The sequence below is a fragment of the Tamandua tetradactyla genome, chromosome 8 (genome assembly GCF_023851605.1).
Source record: "Tamandua tetradactyla isolate mTamTet1 chromosome 8, mTamTet1.pri, whole genome shotgun sequence".
Classification (NCBI taxonomy): Eukaryota; Metazoa; Chordata; class Mammalia; order Pilosa; family Myrmecophagidae; genus Tamandua; species Tamandua tetradactyla.
In genome coordinates this window covers 89,716,116-89,739,355 of record NC_135334.1, presented here as the reverse complement: position 1 = coordinate 89,739,355, position 23,240 = coordinate 89,716,116, and the positions used below count along the sequence as shown (strand labels likewise).

At 40.8% G+C, this 23,240-nt stretch overlaps 1 protein-coding gene across 2 annotated transcripts in view; it reads left to right on the top strand.

Moving 5' to 3' along the window:
- The window catches only part of RRAS2 (RAS related 2), a 137,171-nt gene that overhangs the window by 16,534 nt on the left and 97,397 nt on the right, over positions 1-23,240 (top strand). The window contains exon 1 of one of the 2 annotated variants that reach the window (XM_077114064.1): positions 11,657-11,778. The exons of the other annotated variant lie outside the window; for it this stretch is intronic. Coding sequence (XP_076970179.1) covers positions 11,671-11,778 — 108 coding nt within the window. The 5' untranslated portion in view covers positions 11,657-11,670. Of the gene's footprint in view, positions 1-11,656; positions 11,779-23,240 lie in introns of those variants that run through there. 2 annotated transcript variants of the gene reach the window in all.

Below are 23,240 nucleotides of genomic sequence, written 5' to 3'. Positions count from 1 at the left end.
TCCAGCAAATGCACTCACTTCAGTTATGGCTCCTCGGCGGTGGCACGCGGGCTCGGTCGGAGCGGTCAGCCCAGCACGCAGCGGGCCCGGCCAGGCGAGCCCCTCACGGAGCCGCTTCCGCCTCGCTGCCGGGACTTTTCACAGGCTTGGAGCCCCGCACCCGCGTGCACATCGCCTGTCATCACCCCTTGTCAGCGCAGCTGGCGGCACCCGGCTGCCCCCTCACTGCCCCGGCGCACTGCAGCTCAAATGCCCCTTCCAGAGTCGCCCATCGAAAGGCGGAGCCCGCGGCCGGCCTGGGCTCACCGGGGAATGGGGCGGTCAGCCCGCGAGCGGTTCTTCAGATCTGTCCAGCCTCCGCTGCAGTCTCCCAGTCCCCTGTCCTTTCTGTAACTGTGTGCACTTTGCACCGAGAGCAGAAGCCTTGGATTCAGCCCGTGCTCCTGATTTCCCCATGCACTGGGACGAGGACATTTGGGGAACAGTGGCAGAGTATGTTTTCCCTACTCAGTATATATACATTTTTTTCCTTTAAGAAGAAGGAAAAAAGAAAATCCTTCTCTCCCCACCCACTTATTTACATATATAAGACATTCAAAGTAAAAATTCTCAGGTGAAAAAGAAAAACCAGAATAAAGGGGAAAGGAATCTCTTCTAATCACCCCTTCCTTCCAACCCAAGAAGGACCACTGTTAAAATGTTTAAATGTTAACATTTAAAATGTTTAAAATGTTAAAATACTACCCTTCCAGTATTTTTTTAATCTGTAATAGTATACATTTTTTTCTCTACCAAAAAAAAAAAATGTGGGGGAGGGAAGATTAAATTATAGTTACTTTGTAGGGTTTCTTTTTGTTTTGTTTTGCCTAGCAGTAAATCATGAACATTTTTCTGTCCCAGCCATTATTCTTCTCCAGTGTGCTTTAAATGGTTGTACAGCATTCCATTACACGGATATATCATAATTTATTTAACCAATACTCTGTTTTTTTGGCATTAAAGTGGTTTCGGTTGTTTTTTTTTTTTCCTTTTATAACAAGAACTTACATTTGCATGCACTTTATCTGATTATAATTTTAAAATAAATTATTGGAAGTAGAATTGCAGGGTCAAACAGTATTGCCCTGGGAGTTCTACAGTGGTTTTAAAGCATAATTTTTATTTAATGCAAAAACAACATTAGAGCGGCAAACATGAATTTCCCAAAAGAAAGCTCGTCCTCAAACTATCTTTTCTGACAAATCAGATCCGTCCAGCCCCTGTCCATATACAAAGGGAATTTTTAAATAGTTGTGTTACACTGTTACAGTTCCCAGAAACACATACTCACTCTGGCTACAGGGTCTAATTGAAACCATGTAGCAAAAAGAGAAGCTTGAAGAGAGTTCTGCAGAAATCCAGCAAAAGGAGCCAGAGGCTAACTAGGCCGTCTGGGCTGGACCCAAGACATCCTCTGGCTCTGAGGTGGCTCTCTAGAACTCGACCGCAGGACTTTATGACCTTCACTCTAATGTCCTGCCATTTTCCCAAGTTAGCTACCCTCTGTGCTTTTAAATCTCTCTGTCTTCCTCTTTTTCTCAGTTCACCTGGCTGACTTCGTCACCTTTTACTCTGCATCTCTTCCCAGCCTAACGTTTTCTCTTTCCTTGTAACCCGTGTTCACAGCTCCTTATGGCACTTGCCTGACCCGGGGATCTATGTAGTCTTTAAGTTTCGGCTTCTGCTGTGATTTGCCTCCTTTTCTTGGTATTTCCCAATTCATATTCCAAAGAGTGAGAATGGGATTGGCTCAGTTCACTCCTGTTTGGGCAGAGTGTTTTGTAGCAGAGCATCTTACAGGATTTTGGTCAGCTCCAGAGTGGCCACTCTGGATCAGCTGTGTACCCCTCAGCTGGTCAGCCATATAAAGAAGAGGGGTGCATGGCACCCCATGGTACAGAACGTGGTTGCTCAGCAGATGCTTTGGATGGTTCAATTCTTTCAAAAGGGACAATAGCCATGGCAGGTGCTGGGCTTTTATGCACAGACCAATAATATATATATAATTATGTATTCTAGTGTTCTAATTATTGTTATGTCTTAAGCTTCATTAAGTCATAAAGACTTCATAATTACCCAGCTTAATTTCAGCATAATTGTTTATCCAGTGGATAAAGTTATTTAAGTAATCTCCTATAGTTAGATATTCAGATTTTGTTCATTTTTAACTGGTTGGAAAATTCTGTAATGAGCAACTTTATTGATATATATTTTTACTTCTTTGGACTTTTCTCTTAGGGATGTGTCAGTAGGAATGCTTTTAGTTTCAAGAAACAGAAAACTTAATGGCTTTAAAAATAGTGAGTTATTTTCTCATGTAACAAGACATTTAGAGGTGAGTGGCTGTAGGCTTTGATTCTCTTGGCCTTTTTCAAAATGGCTACTGAAGCTCCAATCGTAACACAAGTATTCAAGGCAGAAAGGAGGAAAACGTAATGCTATTCAAGTCTGCCTTTTTTTTTCATCATCCCAGAATCACCCCCAGTAGATACAGACTTATGTCTCATTTGGCCGGCATTGTGTTACAAGCACACCACTACTCTTAAGGGAGGCTAGAAAAACAAGTCTCTTTCCAGTCTCTCTTGTTAGAGGGACCAGGAAAGAACAGAGTTTGTAATCCAACGATGTTTGCCATAAGGGCTTAACAAGTGTGTTGAAGCTGCAGAAATATTCCTTCAAACAAAACCTTGCCTGGAAGCCCATTTGGAAAAGCTAATGAAAGTGGAGATGCTCTAGGTGAGGTAGGAGAGGGGGCTTAGAGCTTTATGTGGTCAGTACCATGTCACCCAGTCGTAGATATTTCCTGCTTTTCAGCTGTGCAGCATCCATATTATCTTCCAGCTAGAACCTGAGTCTTCCATCTGGTGGACTCACATATGTGTGTAGATGTGGGGGTTCCCACCACATGACTCACATTTTCTCCCCTACATCCTGCTTCCTTGCAGAAACTGAGGCATATGATTTAGGTCCAGCCTATCAGACATTCCTTCCTATGTCTTTGAATATGTGATAGTGTGGGTCATTTTCTTCTCAGCAGCAGTGCCACATACACACTTGACTGTTCGTGCTCTAAGAGCTGTGTGGTGGTTCCAGCTGTCCAGCTCTCTGAAATTCTCATGTCTTGTCTGTTTTTGGAACCTCATCCCACCGATTCTGTGAGCCTCTGTGTTTTCCAAGTGTATATGCCTTTTTGCTTAAAATAGTTAGGGTTAGTTGCTGGCTAATGAATAACCATTCTAGCAGCTCCGGAGACAATTCTGCAGAACTTGTGGGATTGCAAGGAGCACGTTTGAAATCTTCTGCCTTAAGATAAATTCCTTGGAATGAAATTAAGGGACAAAGGTACAAATATTTTAGTTTATTGATAATTATTGCCAAATAGCTCTCTGAAAGTACTTTTGTAAATTTATGTCACCGCAAGCATTGGGTATTATCATTGCTTTAATTTTTGCTAGTATACTGGTAAGGAAATGGTTCCTAATAATGTTTTAATTTGCAAATGCATAAAAATAAGAAGCTGAACATTTCCCCTTATGTTGGCATGTAAATATATTTCTATTTATGGGAAATATCTGTTTAATCAAGCTTTAATTTTTCTTTTTAAGATATGAACTTCATATGATTTAGATATTCATTCTTTGATGCATGCGCCAAACATTTTCCTAGTCTATTTTTCTTTTTTATTTTTATCTTGTTACTTTTCTTTGCACAGTAGCTTCACATTTCTGTGCAGTAAAATCTGTTCATCTTTTCCTTTGTGATTTCTTCTTTTGCTTTGGTGCCTTAAAAGTTATCATTCTGCAAAGATCTGATAAATAGTGAATTCAATTTCCTTCCAGTTTTTCTGTGATTTGCTTTGGATATATTTAACTCCTTAATCCATCTGAGATATATTTTTGTGTATGGTATAAAAATATGAATCTGAATTATCACATTGGCTTTTAGATTCATATGCTCTTGTGAATAAGCCAGGCCCTTGGGTGTTTTTTTGTTTGGGGTTTTAGTAATGCAAAGAAAATCTCCCGGGGAGGCTGGGGCTTGTTATTGAGAGAAATGTGAGTAAAATGAAGAGAGAAAGAACCTTAGACAATTGAAAGAGAAACAAAAAGAAAGAGAACAACTGAAACAGAGACAGAAAAGCTGAACTAGAGACTAAAGCAGGAAACAAAAAGAAGTGAAGAGTCAAAGGGAAAGAAGCCAAGGGAGGAAAAGCAAGATCCAGAATGAGAGAGGGTTTGTAAGTCTCAGATCTGGAGTCTGTATGAATAGAGCAAAAAAATATATTTATATATGCTTTTCTTTTTACACAAATGGTAGTGTATTATACATACTTTTTTTACATCTTGGGTTTTTTTTTTCCATTCAATAAATTTTGAAGATTGTTCCAAATCAGTAGAAAATCTTCAATCTTTTTTTTATTTTGGCTGTATAGTATGTCATTTAGGAGTTACCTTCATTAATTTATTTGTCTAGTCCTCTAATAGGCATTTAAATAGTGTCAGTCTCCTTCTGTTATATACGTTGCTTCAGTGAATAGCCTTACATATGCTATTTGGCACATGTGTGAATTCACCAGTTGAATAAGTTCTTAGAGTTAGATTTAAGTTAAAGAGCATGTGAATTTGCTATTTTATTAGCTATTGCAAGATTATATTTCAAAAGAGTGTGTATGTCTTGATTTGGGTTCCCCAAAAAAGCATATCTCTGTGTTAACGACTCTAATACAAGTGGTGTATTTGGAAGATCTGCTGTTATATCGTTTCCTTATGTGAACCAATAAATACCCTTTTTCATTTCAATTTCAGTTGGGTTTCTGTCACAGTAACCAGTCAAGTCCCGACCATCAAGGGGAACACCTGCTCTCACTTCTTAGGCTTCCATGTGAAGAGATTTCCTTAGAGTGGTGGGTCCTCAAAGAATGGTCCGTAAATCAATCGCTTCAGCACCACTGGAGAACTGGTTACAAAACACAAATGATCAGGCCCTGCCCCAGATCTAATGATCTGTGATTTAATAAGGCAGGTGATTCTGATGCCCACTTAAATCTGAAAATCACTCGAGTAGTACCCCTGTCTCTCTCCCCACCCCTTGTTCATTCTTCCTCCAGGAGAAGATATGAGTTATCTGATTTAGTGAATCTGGAAGAATGACTAGGATGTTCAGTTTAATTCTTCTTTTTGTTCTCTTTGTGAGTCAGCCTGATTATAGGGGGTAAATATCTTGTGTTCCTCTATGTGCCGCAAGTTTTATGGAGGCAGATCCCCAGAAGATAGGGCCTGCAGGTTTTCAGCCCTGCCTGTAACTAGGTAGTAAATTTATTCTAGGAAACAGTGTAAACAAGCCCATTTGACCTTGGGAAGGATATCCCATCCAAGCCATATCCTTCAGTCTAGCTTTTAGCAGTAATAAAGCTGACATTCTGTTTCCAGCTGTTGGTCAGTGTGCCCTATTTCTAAATTGGCTTAGAAATTGGGTGAGGAAGAGGGGTACTATTTATTGGCCCTTTAATGATTCAACACTGATTAATACATGGAGGTTGGAGTAGATCTCCCGGGCTCCTTCCTGATCGAATATTCTAGGACACTAGGATGCCATGTCTCTCTCTCTCCCTCTCCAGGGCTCCTGAGTGTCCTAGTAAGAAAACTGTTTTTGTTCTCACCAGACCACTGGGTGTTGTGCCTGTGGGAGACGGAAGAATCCCTTGCCCCATGGGGGACAGGAGGGAAGATTACAGTTACAAAGCATTTCCTTTCAGTTCTCACCTGAAACAGTATAATTAGGTGGAATAGGGACAGGGCCTAGAAACCACTGCATTTTAGAAAGTTTCCTAGGAGCTAGCTACCTTGCCTTATTATCAGGATCTGCCAGCTGTCTAACCTAAATCCGTATAGCTGCATTTGAAACTGTGCCCTCCTGCTCTGAAGGCTAGAGATGTCCCAGTGTGTCATTTGAAGGAAGAATGGTTTTCCCTCTTCCCTCTTCTCTTTTCCACTTTGGCTGTTCTCTTTTGGCCTTTTCTGAATTCTTCACAAAATCTTTAAAACAGCCATGGTCACAGTCCTGGTAAGGAGTATGACTCAAAAAAAGACCAGTTTGAAGCTTGATAAACCAGGCCTGCTAGAGAGGCTCAATTTGCAGGGAGCAGCCCCCTTCGAGCAGTAGGCACAAGCCTCTCTTTGGAAAGCTGGTGCAGGGAGCAAACAAAAGCAGCCATCACAGTTGAGCCATCACTCAACCCGAGTGAGTGAGAGATTGAGGTCATAAGTATTTACTATGTATTGACTCTGAGAGTCATTCTTCCTGGAATGGTTAATTCTCTCTTCCAGATTACCTAACTACCCTCTAATTTTACATAGTTAGATCAGATGTGCACAACTTTCACTCCTACTTTCCCCTATAACATTAAAAATTCTTCAAAAACATAATTTTATATATTTTTCTGATTAAACAGTAATATAGAAAAGAAAAAAAGCAAAGCATAGACAATAAAACTTACCTGTGATCTCACAATCTAGGACAACTGAATATCCAGCTAATTTTTGTTGTTGTTGTTTTTAAATCCATGCATAGTGGTTAACTGCAAAAGCCCTGGAACACAGAATCTTGGGGTTCAAATATGCATTCTGCCACTTACTGGTTGGATGACATCTCTGCATTGCAGTTTCTTTGTAAAATGCAAATAATGGTAGAACCCATTTCAGATGGGTGTGTGTGGATTAAATTGGATAATGCATTTTAAGTGATTAGCAGAGTGCCAGGTTCATGGAAAGTGCTCGATAAGTGGTAGTGGTATAAATATATATCTTTTTATAACAATTGGAATTATACTGTACACCCTGTTTTGTATCCTTCTCTTCTAACTTGATATATTATTAACATTTTCTTATATAGACAAAAATTTTTTTTCCTTATATAAATAAAAATTACTGTTAATGGCCACATAGTATTTCCTGGTATGGCCATATCATCATTTATTTAATGAAGCCTCTGTTGTGGCGATTTAATTAGTTTCCAGTTTTTCATTATTTTAAAAAATACTGTGGTGGACACCCTTGCCTTAGTCTTCCTGGAAGCTGTGCCCCGAGGAGAGTGGGGCTTTTCCCACTGCCCAGCCTGCTGGACTAAAGCAGGGTGCTACACTTGGATGGGCCCCGGGCTGGGAAACTGGATTTGTGTTCAAGTGGTGCTTTTGCTCTACCTCTAGGCGACACTGGGAATCACCCTTCTCTTCTCTGGGCCTTTGCTATCCCATCTGTAAAACGAGAGCTTTAGAGGGGATGATTGAGGGGTGGTTTTCCTGCTCTAAGGTTCTGTGATTCTCAGCTGATCCTCCACTAAGCTCTGGATTCTGCCAGCTCTGTCGTGGCCTTCCTCGGGGCTGTGTGTGTGTGTGCACACGCCTGAGTGTGTGTTTCAGTTTCTATTTTTAGCAGCATGATCTTTAAACAAGGAATAGATTTGTGCGGCTGTCTCATCTCACATGCCTGCAGCTCCTGCTGGGCTGTTTCGTTCTGCACCAGCCATTCATTCACATTAGAAGCTGTGGCCCATTAAGGAAATAAGTGGATGATGCTCTTCCATTAGCCAGGATAAGGATTGCATCCTCTTTTCTCCGGGGGCTTGGCCTTCTTTGGTCACCAAGTGTGGGCTCTGTCTGACTCAGCTATAGATGAGGTCGGGGGAATATTGGGTTTAGGGCCCCCCTCCTCACTCCATCTCCAAATCCTTCCTTTGGGATGGGCCAGGGATACCATTTGGGCCAGTGGTTTTTAGAGATGATGAGTAACCAACACTCCAGATGAGAAAATGACTGTTTGTCCTGAAATAAAGAGTGAACATGAGTCCATTCTCCTCCAGTAGTTCTTAATCTTGGTAGCATCTCAGGGCCACTTTGGATATTTTTTAAAAGTACATTTTCTGAGTCTGCAACCTTAGAGAGTCTCATGGAGCAGGTCTGGGGTGGAGCCCAGGCTCTTCATTTTAAAAGTCTCAACAGGTGATTCAATATGCATCCTAGGTAGAAAACACTGGTATATAGTAGTAGGATTTGCAAACTCCTCATGCCCACAAAGGTCTGGCAGGTAACATTAAAATGAAATAGGTGGGCCGTGTTACAAAAAGCTGGCTGGGGTCTCTGATGAATAGGAGCATTGATACCTCTTCTAAAGGACAGTCAGTCCTTACTTTTAGCCAGTTATTGCCATATGACAGTGCCAGCCCAGTGTGGTTATATATTCCAATTGGATTTTTCAAGAAGAGTTAGAAATCCAGATTTTTATGTGAAGTATCTATTTTTTAATGTTGGCAATCAATTCAATTTTTAAAAAATTTAGTTATGTGCCCAAACAATTCTGTGGGACAAATGTGGCTCTGAATCTGCCTGTCAAAATCTCTTGACAATACGTTAGCCAGACAGTTATTCAATTTCAGTCAAAATGATGGAATCAGCAGCCCTGGTCTTGACTGGCAGCTTCAGCACTGTCTCTGCTCTGTGTTCTGAGGCTCTGTTGGAATCTGGATAACATCCAGCTTTAGCCCTGAGCAGAGGAGTCAGGAGACCTGTGTCCTAATTCCTGCAAACAACTTGTTGAGTGATGTTGGGAAATTCCTTCCCGAGTCACACGATTTCTTTCTGTCAGGTAAGTGGGGTTATCTCTATCATTCTTTCCAAGGGTCTGGGTCATTCTTCTCTAGAAGAGATTTATATATTTCCCTATTGTCTCCCAGATACTCGAGAAGGAATCTTTTCAGGTTAAAATGAAAAAAAGCACTTTAATAATTAAGCTTGAAAGACACAACTAGCTCTTTCTCTCCCATCTTCTATTTCTGTAGTGATTTAGTTTACAGGGCAGTTTCTTTCTTGCTAAGGGTTTTTGGAGTGTTTTCTAAGGACAAGAAAGTGCTTTGGAATATGCTGTTTGGGTGGGGTTGAGCACATGGGCTTCGTACTTGCTGAACACTCAGCTTTGAGTCCAGTCAATAAAGAAAGGGATAGAGTAGATGAAGATGTGGTCCTGAGGAATTATGGTTCATTGCAGGGGTAGGCAGACACTGAGAGGTATCTGCAGGGAGTATAGTTGGCCCTTTCTTGGGCATTTCTCAGTCTTCTCTTGTCATGGGCTCCTCTTTTCTTTCTCTCTTCATTTTCTACTTTCTCTTTCCACATTGATAATAATATATGTCATATATTCTGGTTATTACTGTTGCATAACAAATATCCCTAAACCCCAACCTACTTAAAGCCACCATTTTATAAGATATTAAAAGAAGCAAAGGAGACTTGGCAAGTAATTCAACACCTGACCCTAGATTTGGTCCTTTACTGAAGGGGAAAAATGCCCTAAAGGTCATCATTGAGTCAACTGACAAAATTGGAGTGTGCATTCTAAATTAGATTAAAGTATCCATATCAATGTTAAATTTACTGAGTTGATAACTGTGTTATTGCTCTGTGAAAATCACTATTCTTAAGAAATACACACTGAAGTATTTAGGGGTAAAGAGTCAGGATGTAGGATACTTATCCTTAAATGGTTCAGGAAAAAACATATATCTCTATCATCTACCTGTCTAGAGGAGAATGACAACGCTAGTGGGGTAAAACGTTCATAACAGGTGAATTTGGGTAAAAGCTGTTTGGGTGCTCTTCATACTTACACACTGAAGGACAGTTATTGACTGGGTCTTTCATGCAGTTGCAGTCAGGTGCCGACTGGGTTTGTGGTTGTCTAAAGATTGACCAGGCTGGGTGTCCAAGATGGCTCACTCAGATGGCTGGTACTTGATGTCAGGACCAGCTAATGGTCTGCTGGGAGCTCAGCTAGACTTTGAACTGTCATGTCTGTATCTGGCCTCTTCAGCATGGCAGTCTCAGGGTAATTCAAACTTCTTACTTTGTTTCCCCCATGGTCAGCATCCAAGAGAACAAGGGGAAGCTGCATGAGCTCTCTGGAGCTGCCTCTAAAGTTATGCAGCATCTCTTTCACTGCATTCTACTGATCCCAAGCAAGTCACCAAGGTCACTAAGTAGTGTCCAGGAACTTGGAGTCATGTTCCAAAACTTTCAGAGAGGCTTACCACATGCCAGACACTGTTTTATGTGCTTTACATGTATTGATTCATTCGATGCTTAGTAAAATTCTTATTACCTACCCATGAGGTAAGTAGTCTTATTATCCTTATTTTAGAGAGGAGGAAACCAAAGCACAGAGGTTAAGTTCCTAACGTCACACCATCAGTGGCAGAGGTGAGATTTGAATCCAGATTTGGCTCCAGATCTTCTACATAGAGCTGTGATTACTGTTACATTTGGTTAAACTGATATACAGAAATAATCACTTTTCATTCATTATCACCATCATGCAATCTCCTGCAACATTCAAAATCATATGACAATCCTTCCTTCTCTCCTCTGGCTTTTGCATATGTGATTTCCTCTCCCTGTGATTCTTTTCTTCCAATTAATTATTCATCGATCTTATTTATCCTTAAGTTCTCTGACCAGCCAACTCTGGATTGAATGAGTGCCTCTCCTATGGGCACATGTGCAACCGAGTGCTTATGCAGTTATAGCCTTTATCATTGTGTCTGATGATTTGCTCCTTACCCAGGCTGTCTCCCCCATTTCGGAGGGCAGGGACACTCTTTTTAGTGTGTTCAATAGGTAAAAATCAATTTCTCACATTCATACTCCCCAAATACAATGACCACATATTTTTTACACATAAACGCAGCCTCTTAGATACTCTCCAGACACATACAAAATCTCTCACTTTCACTCTTGTCTGCACAAGCTCAGTCACTGTGACTTATTCCTCACACTCAGTCACTGTCACATTCCTCACACACGGTGACCTCTGCAAGCGCATCACACACACAATGTCTGTGACAGCTCTAATCCTCAATCACTGTCACATACTGGATTTTTCATGCAACCACAGTCACTGTCTGTACTCTTCAAACACGATATTTGCTCTCTACAAATTAAACTAAGATGACAACAGCTCCATTTTTCACACACATGCTGTCACATAATGTATTTTTCATCCACATAATCCCTGACATATACAATTATGGTCACACCCAGTCACTGACACCCTCTTCCACACTCCTACACGCACGCACACGCACACACACACACACATACACACACACGTTCTCTCTCTCAGCCAAACACACACAGAGTCAAGGGATTGGAGGGGCACCTCGGTAGGGGTATGAAGTCTCAGCCAACTCCCGAATCTCAGCGCCAGGCCATTGCGGCCCCGCCCCGCTCCCTCCCCCGCCCCCTCATACATATGCAGAACCTCAGCCCGGCAGCCCGGCCCCCAGACGGCCATTTGTAGCGGCGCTGGAGGCTGCGTTCGGCTGGAGCTGCGGAGACGGGTAGAGGAGCGCGCCCCCCGGCTGCTGCCGCCCCTGGCTCCGGCGGACACCCCGCTTCTCCGCGCCTTGGGCGGGACCGGCCAGCCCCGGGCGCCGCGCTTCCGCGTGGACCGGCCCTCCTCGCAGCTCCCGGCGCCCAGGACCCCCGCCCGGCTACTCGTCCGCAGCCCGCACACGTCCCCGGAGCCGGGCCTAGGGCGGGTGGCGACGGCTCGGCGCGGCCGGGCTGGGCTCGGCGGTGTCCCCATGGCCGCGACCGGCTGGCGGGACGGCTCCGGCCAGGAGAAGTACCGGCTCGTGGTGGTCGGCGGGGGCGGCGTGGGCAAATCGGCGCTCACGATCCAGTTCATCCAGGTGCCTGGAAGCGGGCCTGCCGGGGCGCCGGGGCGGCGGCGGGCGGGGGCTCGCTACCTGTGGCGGGGCGGGCGCCGCAACCCCGCCCCGGAGGCGCCGCGCGGGCCCGGGGCGGAGGGCGGGTGGGCGCGGGGCCGGCTCTGTTCTCCTGCCCGGCGGCTGCGGCGCGGCGCTCCTGCCTGCCCGGCGCCCGGGTCGGCGTCCCGGGAGCCCGTCTTCTCAGGAATGTGGCGGGAGGGCGGAGCTGGTAGGGTGGGAAGCGCCGATCTACCTTATCGCTCTGACCGGGGCCGGAGCCCTCCGGAGAGGCAGCGCCGTCGAGCCGGGCTTCCTGCCCCGTGGGCCCCGGCGTCCGACGTGTGGCTGGAGCCCCGCAGTGCCGGTGGCCTTGCCGCCTCCCGGCTGCCTCCTGCTCCGGCGGTGCGATCGCGGTGGCAACTTGGCCGCGGCTCCGCGTGGTCTCCGGGCTTCGCGCAGTCTGAGCCGGAGCTGCCCGCGTCTAGCAGTGTGTTTTTTCTTTGTGTGTGTTTGTGCTTTTCTTTTAAGTCATCTCTTAGGTAATATGTTTGGGTAGGGGTGTGTGATAATCCCGAGGGACATGAGTGGCTTCTAGGAAGTTAAAAATGTTCTCCGATAAGGGTGAGACCATTTCCTAGGAATTTCTGGTGTCTTCAGGCTTTTCGCTGTGCCAAGGTGAAGTTTGGGATGGGCCAGGCTAAGAGATGATTGAGGCGTGTGTTCTGTGTTACAACCACCCTCACCCCTCCCCTCCCCACCCCTTTCTTGTTGCTAGAGGCCGAAAGTCAGGGGTTGTGGTAAAGAAAAAGGAGGTGGAATTCTTCATGCTTTGACTTTGCTTTTGGTGCGAGGCTTGAGTGATCTTTTTTTTTTTTTTAAGAGAAACCCGAATATCTTTATGCTTTTGTCAATATAGAAGGTGTGGCATTTACTGGGAAAGAACCAAGGTAGAACGTTTTATGGGGTAACAAAGGCATTCTTATTCATAGCAAGAGTATTGTTAAGAAGCTTTGGTGCAATATTTATTTTATTTCTGGTTTCCGTTTCACCCATTTGTCATCAATTGGAATACTTGAATAGCTTATTTTATTTCACCTAATGTTTATAGTGACATTAAAATACAGAGAACTGTAACAGAAATGTGATCATCACCTTTCACATTGGCTAAGGAGCAATACTTGCTGCTGTAACATGCCAAGAGATTAAAACTATTTTAGCACTTTGGGTGAAATTTAGAGGGTTACTGCAGAAAACCTATGTATCCAGGAAGAGAGGATGTTTATGTAGTGAGCATTTACAACATGGTCTTTAGTGGGTTTTAAAAAAATCACACTAAGAGGCGAGATTGGTTTTAGTGTTAACAGGCTGCAGAATCAGGGATGCTGTTATGTTGCCATTTCTCTAGGGCCAAGAAAGACCAACTGATAGCAAAGCAAAACAATTTATACTTTTCTCTGGGGATTGTAGTTTTATGGTTAGTGCGGAGGAGAATAATCCTGATTTCCAGTATTGATAAAAAATGTTACCTAAAATATGTAAGCTACAAATGTTTCTTAACTTTTTGGACGGAGCCAGGGAAAGCACTGAGTCTGTAAACTAGTTATTAAGGTATTGGAATTTTTTGTTTTGGGGGAAATAGCATTAGAGACCATTAAAATACAGCGATTGCTGCCTTCCTTATGATTTTCTGAAATTCGTTAGCTGACGAAATGCTTTCTTTATGAATAGTACTGTATCTAGATGCTCTAGAAAGAAGTGCATGAGAAAGACATGTGTATGTACATAGAGAAAGAGTATGAACCTTGAGTCACACAGAATTGAGCACGTCTTTTGCGCTGGCATTTACTGTCTCTGAGAACATTTCTAAGATATTTAGCCTCTCTGAGCTTCAATTTTCTCATCAGTAAAATGGGTCCAATTGCACATTTATTATAACTCTTTAAATTATGGGAAAGTTTCTAGCATTGTGTCTAGGACTTAGTATGTGCTCAGTTAAAGGTACCTATTATTGTAAGTGTGAATGTGTACAAGTTTCGTAACACACAGTAAGTACAAAGGGAGTTCAGTATCACAGGAAGGTCAGTTTGGGAAGAGTTGATAGAAATACTGCGTAGGCTTAGTGGTGAGGAGAAAGAGTGAGTATATGTCATATGTAAGTAAGGAGCTCCGAGAGAGGAGGCAGGCGAGGGAGGCAGTGGAAAAGCACATGACTTGGGGCCAGTAAAGGGGAGAGGAATTTGGACTCTCAAGTTCAGACTTTCTGGGGAGACAGGAGTCAGGCAGAGGTAGGACTGAACTGCATAGAATCAGTCCCACCTCTGCCACTTGCACAATATGTAAGTTAAGGCATATTACTTAACCTTTCTGTAACTCAGTTTTCCTTATCTGTAAACCGGGGAAATAATTTTAAAAAGTATCTCATACAGTGGACATGAGAGTTAAACAAGGTGACTTGTCAGGGGCAGAGAACAATGTCTAGAACATATTAAGGCTTACCTATGTTATTATGGCTGTTATTATATCAGTCTTAGATGATGAAAATAATGGCGCTTATTACCTACACTTGTCAGGACAACAGTTTATATGTCTGAGCCTTGGGAAGTTAAAATCCATCCTGCTGTGTTTGTCCAGTAGTTGGAGGGAGAGGAGAGAGCAGAAGAATAATCACCTTGCCAAGGGAAAGTCAGTTCTCTTTGTAGGAAATTAGGAGGCACAGTTGTTTTTTATTTATTTATTTTATAGGATACCTAAAATAACAATCTGTTTTTACAGTTTTCAGAAAATACTTTTTCTCTTAAATTGTCTTGAACAGAAAAATATGATTAACAAATTTGGGCGTGGAGAACTTAAAACCCCCTTGCTTCTAGCCTTGACTTTCTTAGTTCTCAGTTTTAGTTCATTCTGTGCAATGAACAGCTGGAAAATTAGGAAATTAAAGTCATCTTTATTTAATTGCGGTGCCTTTACCTCTTTAACAATGAATATAGAGGTTCACACTATACCCATGGGTGATAAAAGAATGCAAGGTATTATGTTGTTAAAAGTGTATATGTAAAAAAAATAGAAAAAAAAATCCCCCAAATAAACAAAAAAGTGTGTGTTAACGTACTCCTTGTTTTTTGTTGTTCATTACTTTTGAAAACAGTCCTTTTAAGTTCTGTTGGTAAATGGAATACCTAAATGATGAGTAAACTCTAGGTAGGAAATGATCTTAACATTGTGCAAAATGGAATGTTGTAGATCACTTTCTCCAGGTGACTGGGAGAATTGCTTAATCTCTTCAAGGCTTCATTTTCTTCTCTGCTAAATGTTGGGCTTGGGTGAACAAATCTGCATCTTTGAAATTCAGAGTCTTTCTTACTTACCTAGCTGTGGTCAATTTTCTTAGGTTCTCAGTTTCAATTTTCTTAGGTTCTCAGTTTCCCCATATTAAAAGGGAGAATAATACAGTATCCTGCGGTTTGGGGAGTAAATAAAATAATGCATGTAAGTCATTCAGCACAGTGCCACCTACAGAGTAAGTAAGTAATAATTGTTACCTAGTTTTGTGTGCTCCTGTTATTTCCTTATTTTGGTGTCAAAACTTGTGATTTATTCATTTTTCCTTGTCATAATCTGATGTGCTATTTTAAATCTTCACTCCACCCTCCAATCCTGCACTCCACTCCTTAGTTTTGTTTGATATTTAAGTGATAAATGCTGATTTTGTTTTGAGTTGGGGAAACTTTTTTTTAAATCAACTTGGAATTGGTTTTAGGAAATAATGGAATAATCATTGGGGTTTTATTTTTTGCCATTCTAACCATTTTTACGGTTGTTTTTCAGTGGCATTAATAGCATTCACAATCTGGTGTTACTATTACCTCCATCCATTACCAAAACTTTTTTTTTTTTATCATTCCAAATAGAAACTCTGTGCCCATTGAGCAACTCACCCTCACCCTCTGTCACTCCCATCTCTGGTAAACTCTAATCTACTTTCTTCCCTGGATTTGCTTATTCTAGATATTTCATAGAAGTGGAATCATACAGTATTTGCCCTTTTGTGTCTGGCTTATTTCATTTAGTGCAGTATTTTCAAGGATCACGTTGTCAATTCCAGAACTCCATTCCTTTTCATGGCTGAGTAATATTCCACTGTGCAGATACACCATATTTTGCTTATTTATCAGTTGATGGAAGCTTGGATTGTTTCTACCTATTGACTGTTGTGATGAATGCTGCTATGAACACAAGGGAGCAAGTACCTTTTGAGTCCCTGCTTTCAGTTTTTTTAAGTATATATCTTGAAGTGGGATTGCCAGATCATATGATAATTCTATGTTTAACTTTGGAACCACCAAACTCTTTTCCACAGTGGTTACATCATTTTACACTCCCAACAGCAGTGTACAAGGGCTCCAGCTTTTCCCTCATCCTTGTCAACACTTGGTATTTTCTGTTTGTTTAATAATAGCCATCCTAATGGGTGTGAAGTGGTATCTCATTGTGGTTAGTATCCTGACTTTTTATTTAGGAGTTTGACAAATTTTGAATTATGTGGGAGTTAGTGTATTGCTCACATCTTGAATTTTAGTCAGTCTTATAACCTTTCAGTCTAGACCTGACTCAAACATTGCTTTTCTATCTATGGGTTCTCTCTTGCTAAATGCCGGGGCACAGATCCTAGGAGAGATTTCAAGACTTCATTTTTGTTAATAGCTGATTGTTCCATGTGTGAAGGTTGTGAGTTTAGATTCCTGAATTGGTATTCAATTGCTACATCTTGAGGACTCTTCCTGCAATTAGAAGTCACTTAAAATAACTGTTTACTTTTAACTGTGAATTTGAAACTCTGTATATAGTCCTAGTTTTACTTTATACATTCTTGCTTTATATTTTCAGAGTAATTTACAAATGAATTCCTAACATTGCACACTTCTCCCCTTGGTGGTACATCCTAGAGATTTCCTTGTTGAGGGAAGAGTTGAAATGGCCTTGCTGTCATTTCCTAATAAATAATTATACACACACACATAGATATTGTCTGTTTGTCTTCGAGTAGCGAAGTTGCAGGTGTATAATGGGGGCGATTCTGTTGAGTAGGTCAAGAATGCTCCTTTCTTGATATAATCCATGAGAAAACAAAGTGATAACAGATTGCTATGTATGGGATGAGACTTTAATTCGTCTGTGTTGCTGAAATGTCATGGGTCTATCCTAAGCTTTGAAATGAAAATTATCCGACTAATTCAATAGGAAAATAAATTAGTAACTTAAGTGGGGGAAAGATGGAAAGAGTCTTTCTTAAAGCACTTTTTTTAAAAAACTTTCTAAAGTTTCCTTTTCCAAATTAAAATTACTCTCGTAAGATTGAAATGGATTTTGTGTTGCCATGTGAGCATGCATTCCTTTTTTTGGGTGTGTAGAAATACAAGCATTCTAGTGTATTAGTTCTGCTGTGCCTTCCTTCCTAAAAAGTGATAGAGTAAAAAGATTTTCACTCTACCTGTAGAGACAAGATGGAGTTAATAGTTATTGAATCTTCTTGAAAGGCCTTGATCTTGAGTTACTTTGACTAGAACAACTGAATCTGTTTGGAATTGAAACTTAGTTTATACTAATGTCCTTGGTAGACCTTTGATTTATTTCTATTTCCCAAAGAAAAATGTGTCTGTCTTTCATAAAAAGGACAAAGCTTTATGTATTTATTCACATATTTTCTGTGTGGTTTTGAGAGAAACAAAGAAATACAGGTTGTCTAAAATTGTGCTACTGGAGCCATAATTAGACTGAGTTTTTCAGTGTCCTTGCAAATTTTTTTTTTAGTATTTTATAAAAGCTATATGATTTTTATTGGTTACATAGCGTTGAATCATAGATTAGTTAAAACTCTTATAGTCATAGGACTTATTATTGTTTGTATTTGTTAATAGTTTAATATTGCCAGTTAATATATTGTTACCTCATATGATGATTTTTTTGGGGGGAGGGGGAGAAAAGGGTCTGTATACGCTGTAAATAAAGGTCTGATGCCCCATGTTTATTTTTTAAAAGACATTACCCAGATTTCCCAAATGCTAGCATTTTCCCATATTTGCTTTGTCCTTCTCCCCCGTACCTGTACACACAGGTTTTCTTTTCAACCACTTGACAGTAAATTGAAGACATAATGTCCCCCTTTATCTTTAAATATATCAGGATATTTCCTAAAATAAAACCCTCCAAAACCTGTATTTTCTAAAAGTAAAGGGCATGTACTTCCATAAAATTTGTAACCATGATCAGAAATTAACATTGATACATTACTATTATCCAAAATGTAAAACTTCTTCAGATTTTGTCAGTTGTCTCAATAATGTCCTTTATAACAAAAGAAGATTTCAGATTATGCATTGCATTCTGTTTCTGCATCTCTTTTTTCTTCTATAATTTGGATAGTTCATCAGTCCTTGTATTTTTTTTTTTTTTTTTTTTTTAAGAATACAGGTGACTTATTGGTAAAATTCTCTTGGTTTGGGTTTGTCTGATGTTTTCTCAGATTAGATTCAGTTTATGCATTTTTTTTGGTATTTTTAAATCCATTCCTGTGGGTGTAAACCCTTCGTAAGTAGGACCTTTTGATGAGGTTAAGTCAGTTAAAATGTGTCTCACCTCTATCAGGATGGGTCTTAATCCTTTTACTAGAGTCCTTCATAAGAGAATGAAATTCACACAGAGAGCGTGAAAGCCACAGGAAGCAAGAAGCTCAAATGGAACTGGGAAGTGATGGAAGAGATCAGGAGATGCTGCCAGGTGCCTTGCCATGTGATATAGGAGCCAAGGATCACTGGTAGCTAGCGCCAGAATGCCAGTTCTGAGGAAGAAAGCATACTGAGGAACACAACAGTTTCAAACCAGCACGTACGTTCTATTTCATTTTTTAAGCATTTCCTTATTTTCTGGCCCTACAAGATGCTCCAACCTCAGCTTGTACTTTTCCCTACCACAGCCTTGGGATCAGCCATTTCCAAGAAACCTGGTATTTAGAAAACAAGATCTTGAATGGTATTTACAAAACAAGATCTGAACTTTCCTTTAGCCTCAGAACTGTAGGCTAATAAATTCTCATTGTTCCAACAGTCTCTTCAAAGAGACTGTTGGTAGAAATATGGATACTAAAGTTACTTCCAATGATGTCTTAGAAGGAAATGATGGATGGGTTCTGGAAACGAGTAAATGTGATTCTTGTTTTCAAGTAGCTGAAAACTTGGCAAAATTGAGTTCTGATGTCAGTTGGAAGGCAGAACTTGAGAGTGGTGATCTTGGATATTTAGCTGAGGAGATTTGCTAGCTAAGAGTGGAAAGTGCAGCCTGGTTTCTCCTTGCAGTTTATAGTGAAATGAGAGAGCAAAGGAATAAGCTGAGTACTTAAGTCCTGGGCATAAAGAAACAAGGAATTGATGGTTTGGAAAATTCAGAGTTTCCAGAAACTGAGTCCAGAGAATATTGTTCCGTGTGAGGGTTTAACTGAATATTGAACCAGTGGGCAATTTCTGTGCAACTCAGGATTAGAGGTGTAGTTATGCAGGAAGTATCTAGGGAAGGATCTTCTGTCAATCAGGATGGGTCTTAATCTACTCCTATTACAGAGTCCTTCATAAGAGAATGAAATTCAGACAGAGAGAAAGCCACAAGAAACAAGAAGCTGAAATGAAACCTGGAAGAGATGGAAGAGATCAAGAAGGTGACATTGTTTGGCTTGCTGTGTGACACGGGAGCCAAGGATCGCTGGCAGCCAGCACTAGAATGCTGGCTTTTTGAAGAAAGCATTGCCTTGATGATGCTTTTATTTGGACTTTCTTTTAGCCTCAAAACTATAAGCTAATAAATTCCCATTATTTAAACCAACCCATCTCATGGATTTTCTTTAGCAGCCTAAAAACTAAAATGGGACCATCACCCTTCTGAAACACACATACATGCACACATACACAAATAAAATCAAGTGATGACAAATGTGATTTAAAAAATCATTTTATAGAAGTAGATGTATGTGTATGGGTACAACCACATTTTTTTAGTTCTATCCGTCATTTCTGTGAGGAGGGCCTAGAAAAAATGACAGCCCATTAGCAGTGAGAACACCTTGCTCTAGATCTTGTTTTGTAAATACCATTCTAGATCTTGTTTTCTAAATACCAAGGTTTCTTGGAAATGGCTGATCCCAAGGCTGTGGTAGGGAAAAGTACAAGCTGAGGTTGGAGCATCTTGTAGGGCCGGAAAATAAGGAAATGCTTAAAAAATGAAATAGAACATACGTGCTGGTTTGAAACTGTTGTGTGCCTCAGAAAAGCTGTGTTCTTTAACCCTGATTCAGTATTGCTAGATGGGATCTTTTGATTAAGTAGTTTCCATGGAAATGTGACTTTTTAATATTTTTTATTGATATATATTATATATTCACATGCCATGTAATCGTCCAAAGAGGACAATCAATGGTTCACATCATCATATAGCTGTATATTTATCATGGCAATTGGCTTTTTTGTGTGAAAAATAACACAAAACAATAAATTTTAAAGCACCTCACAACAATTAGAACAGATTTCAGAGTTTGGTATGGGTAACAGTTCCACAATTTTAGATTTTTATTTCTAGCTGCCCTAAGACATTGGAGACTAAAACAAATATCAATATAATGATTTAGCAGTCATACTCGTTTGTTAAACCCTACCTTCTCTGTAAAACTCCACCATCACATTTGATCTCTCTTCTACTCTTTAGGGGTATTTGTGCTATTCCCATTCTAGCTTTCTCGTGTTGGAAGGGGTGGCAATAATATGGGATGGGGGGATGTAACTATTTGATGTTCTGGAGAGGCTGGCCCCTCTGTATTTCAGGACTTATCTGGTCTAGGGAGCCATCAGTAGATTGTAGATTTCTGAAGTTACCTTAGTGCAGAGAACCTTTGGAGAATCTTATATGATGCCCTAGGTGTACTTTAGGATTGGCAGGAATGGTTTTGGTTGGGGTTGGGCAAGTTATGGTAGGTAACCATGTCTAACCGAAGAGTGACCTCCAGAGTAGCCTCTTGACTCTATTTGAACTCTCTCAGCCATTGATACCTTATTTGTTACACTTCTTTTCCCCCTTTTGTTCTGGATGACATTATTGAGCCCATGGTGCCAGGGCCAGACTCAACCCTGAGAGTCATCTCTGATGCTGCTAGGGAGACTTTCACCCCTGGATGCCATGTCCCATATGGGGGGAGGGCAATGGTTTCACTTTCAGAGCTGGGCTTAGAGATAGAGAGAGGCCACATCTGAGCACTAAAAGAGGTCCTCTGGAGGTCACTCTTACAATATTTGCTGTTTTGTTTCTGGCTTATTTTACCTCACCAAATGTCTGGGTGGGACCTTTTGATTGGGTGGTTTCCATGGAAACGTGCTTCACCCACTCAAGGTGGGGTTGCTTACTGGAGTCCTTTAAGAGGGAACCATTTTGGAAAAAGCTTCAGAGCCCACACAGCCAGAGACCTTTGGAGATGCAGAAAGAAAAAGCCCCCGGGGAAGCCATATGAAGAAACAGGCAGAGAAAGCTACCAGACATCAGTTGCCATGTGCCTTCCGAGCTGACATAGGTGTTCCAGATGCATTGGCCTTTCTTGACTCAAGAGGTTTCTTTCCTTGGATGCCTTAATTTGGACATTTTTATACATTTTATACATTTTATAACTGTAAACTTGCAACTTAATAAATTCCCCTTTTAAAAGCTATTCTATTTCTGGTATATTATATTCCGGCAGCTCTAACAAACAAAATGGGGCATAGCAAGTAGCATAGGAGCCAAGCTGGAAGAGCTTCCACTGCCTAACTGTGCAGCAATATAATCATCAAAATAATGATAGTAATTGGTTATTGCCCATAAATAAAATATGAGTCTATGAATCCATAATGATAAATTAATAAATGAAGAGGAAAGGACAGTTCTTCCTCGTAGAATTCTGACTATTAAATGAAGAAGAAATTGTGAAATTTGAAAAATCACTATTTGGCAATCCCAACAATTGATTCAGTTAAGAATCAATGGATGTTAACACTAGTGGGTAAAAGGTTGAGAAGTAGCTACATGTTACATATTCTCAAAGTTTCTTCCCATAAGATATTATTAATTACCAAGAGGGAAATGATGATATTAAAATGGAGAAACCTGGCAGGCATCACTTTGACTGAGTGATCAAAGTTAACATCTCCAGTGTTGTTTTAGGTGATGATAGTGATCAAAGTTTTACTCAGTATGCTAATAAGATCTGGCAGGAACCAAGCTGAGGTGTATAGGTGTCAGTCTTTGTCTTTCAAGCTGTTTCTAGCTCTAGCTTTTTAGTACACTTAAAAAAAATTTTTTTTTAATTGTAAAGTAAAACATATACAAGACAAAGAAAGAAAAAAGTAGTAATTTTTAAAGCTCACTTCAACAGGTAGTTACAGAACAGATCCCACAGTTTGTTATGGGTTACCATTCCACCATCTCAGGTTTTTCCTTCTAGCTGCTCCAAAACATTGGAGGCTAGAGGGAATATTTATATAGTGATTCAGCAGTCATATTCATTTGTCAAATCCCAATTTCTCTGTTATGCCTCCTATTTCTCCTTTAATCCTTCTCCCAATCTTTAGGGATTTTTTTCATGTTGAGAAGTGGTGTCTACACTAAAGGATGGGGGATATAATTAATTGATAATCCTGGAGAGGTTGGTCCCTCTGAGTTTCAGAATCTGTCTGACGTAGGAACCCTCTGGGAATTATATGTTCCAGGAGGGTAAACCTAGTGTGTGTAACCTTTATAGAGTCTCAGTTTGAATCCTAGGTGTTCTTAAGAGTCAACAGGATTGTCTTTATTTCTTTTTCTGAATTGATGCAAATGTTCTAAGAAATGATGAATATGCAACTAACTATGTGATGATATTGGTAATTACTGATTATATATGTAGAACGGAATGATCATATGTTAATGTTTTTGTTTGTTGTTAATTTTTCTAATTAATAAATAAATAAATTATAAAAAAAAGAGTCAACAGGAGCGATGTTGATTGGGATTTAGCAAACCATGGCAACTAGCACTGTCTGACTGCAGCTTATATATAAGTAGCCTCTAGAATAGCCTGTTGGCTCCATTTGATCTCTCTTGGCCACTGATACCTTATTTTATTACACTTCTTTTCCCCCGTTAGATTAGGGAGGCAATGTGGATCCCATAGTGCCAGGGCCAGACTCATCCCCAGGAGTCATGCCCCACGTCGTCAGGGAGAGTTTCATCCCTGAATGGCTTGTACCACTTAGTGGGGAGGGCAACCCTTGTTATGGATGGCCTTAGCGTCTCCCCTACAGAAATAAGTTTCATAAGGGCAAGGCTCAAAATCAAGGGTTTGGCTTATTTTCTTGGGAGTCCCCAATTGTTCAGGGGGGTCTGGGGTTTCATATATATAT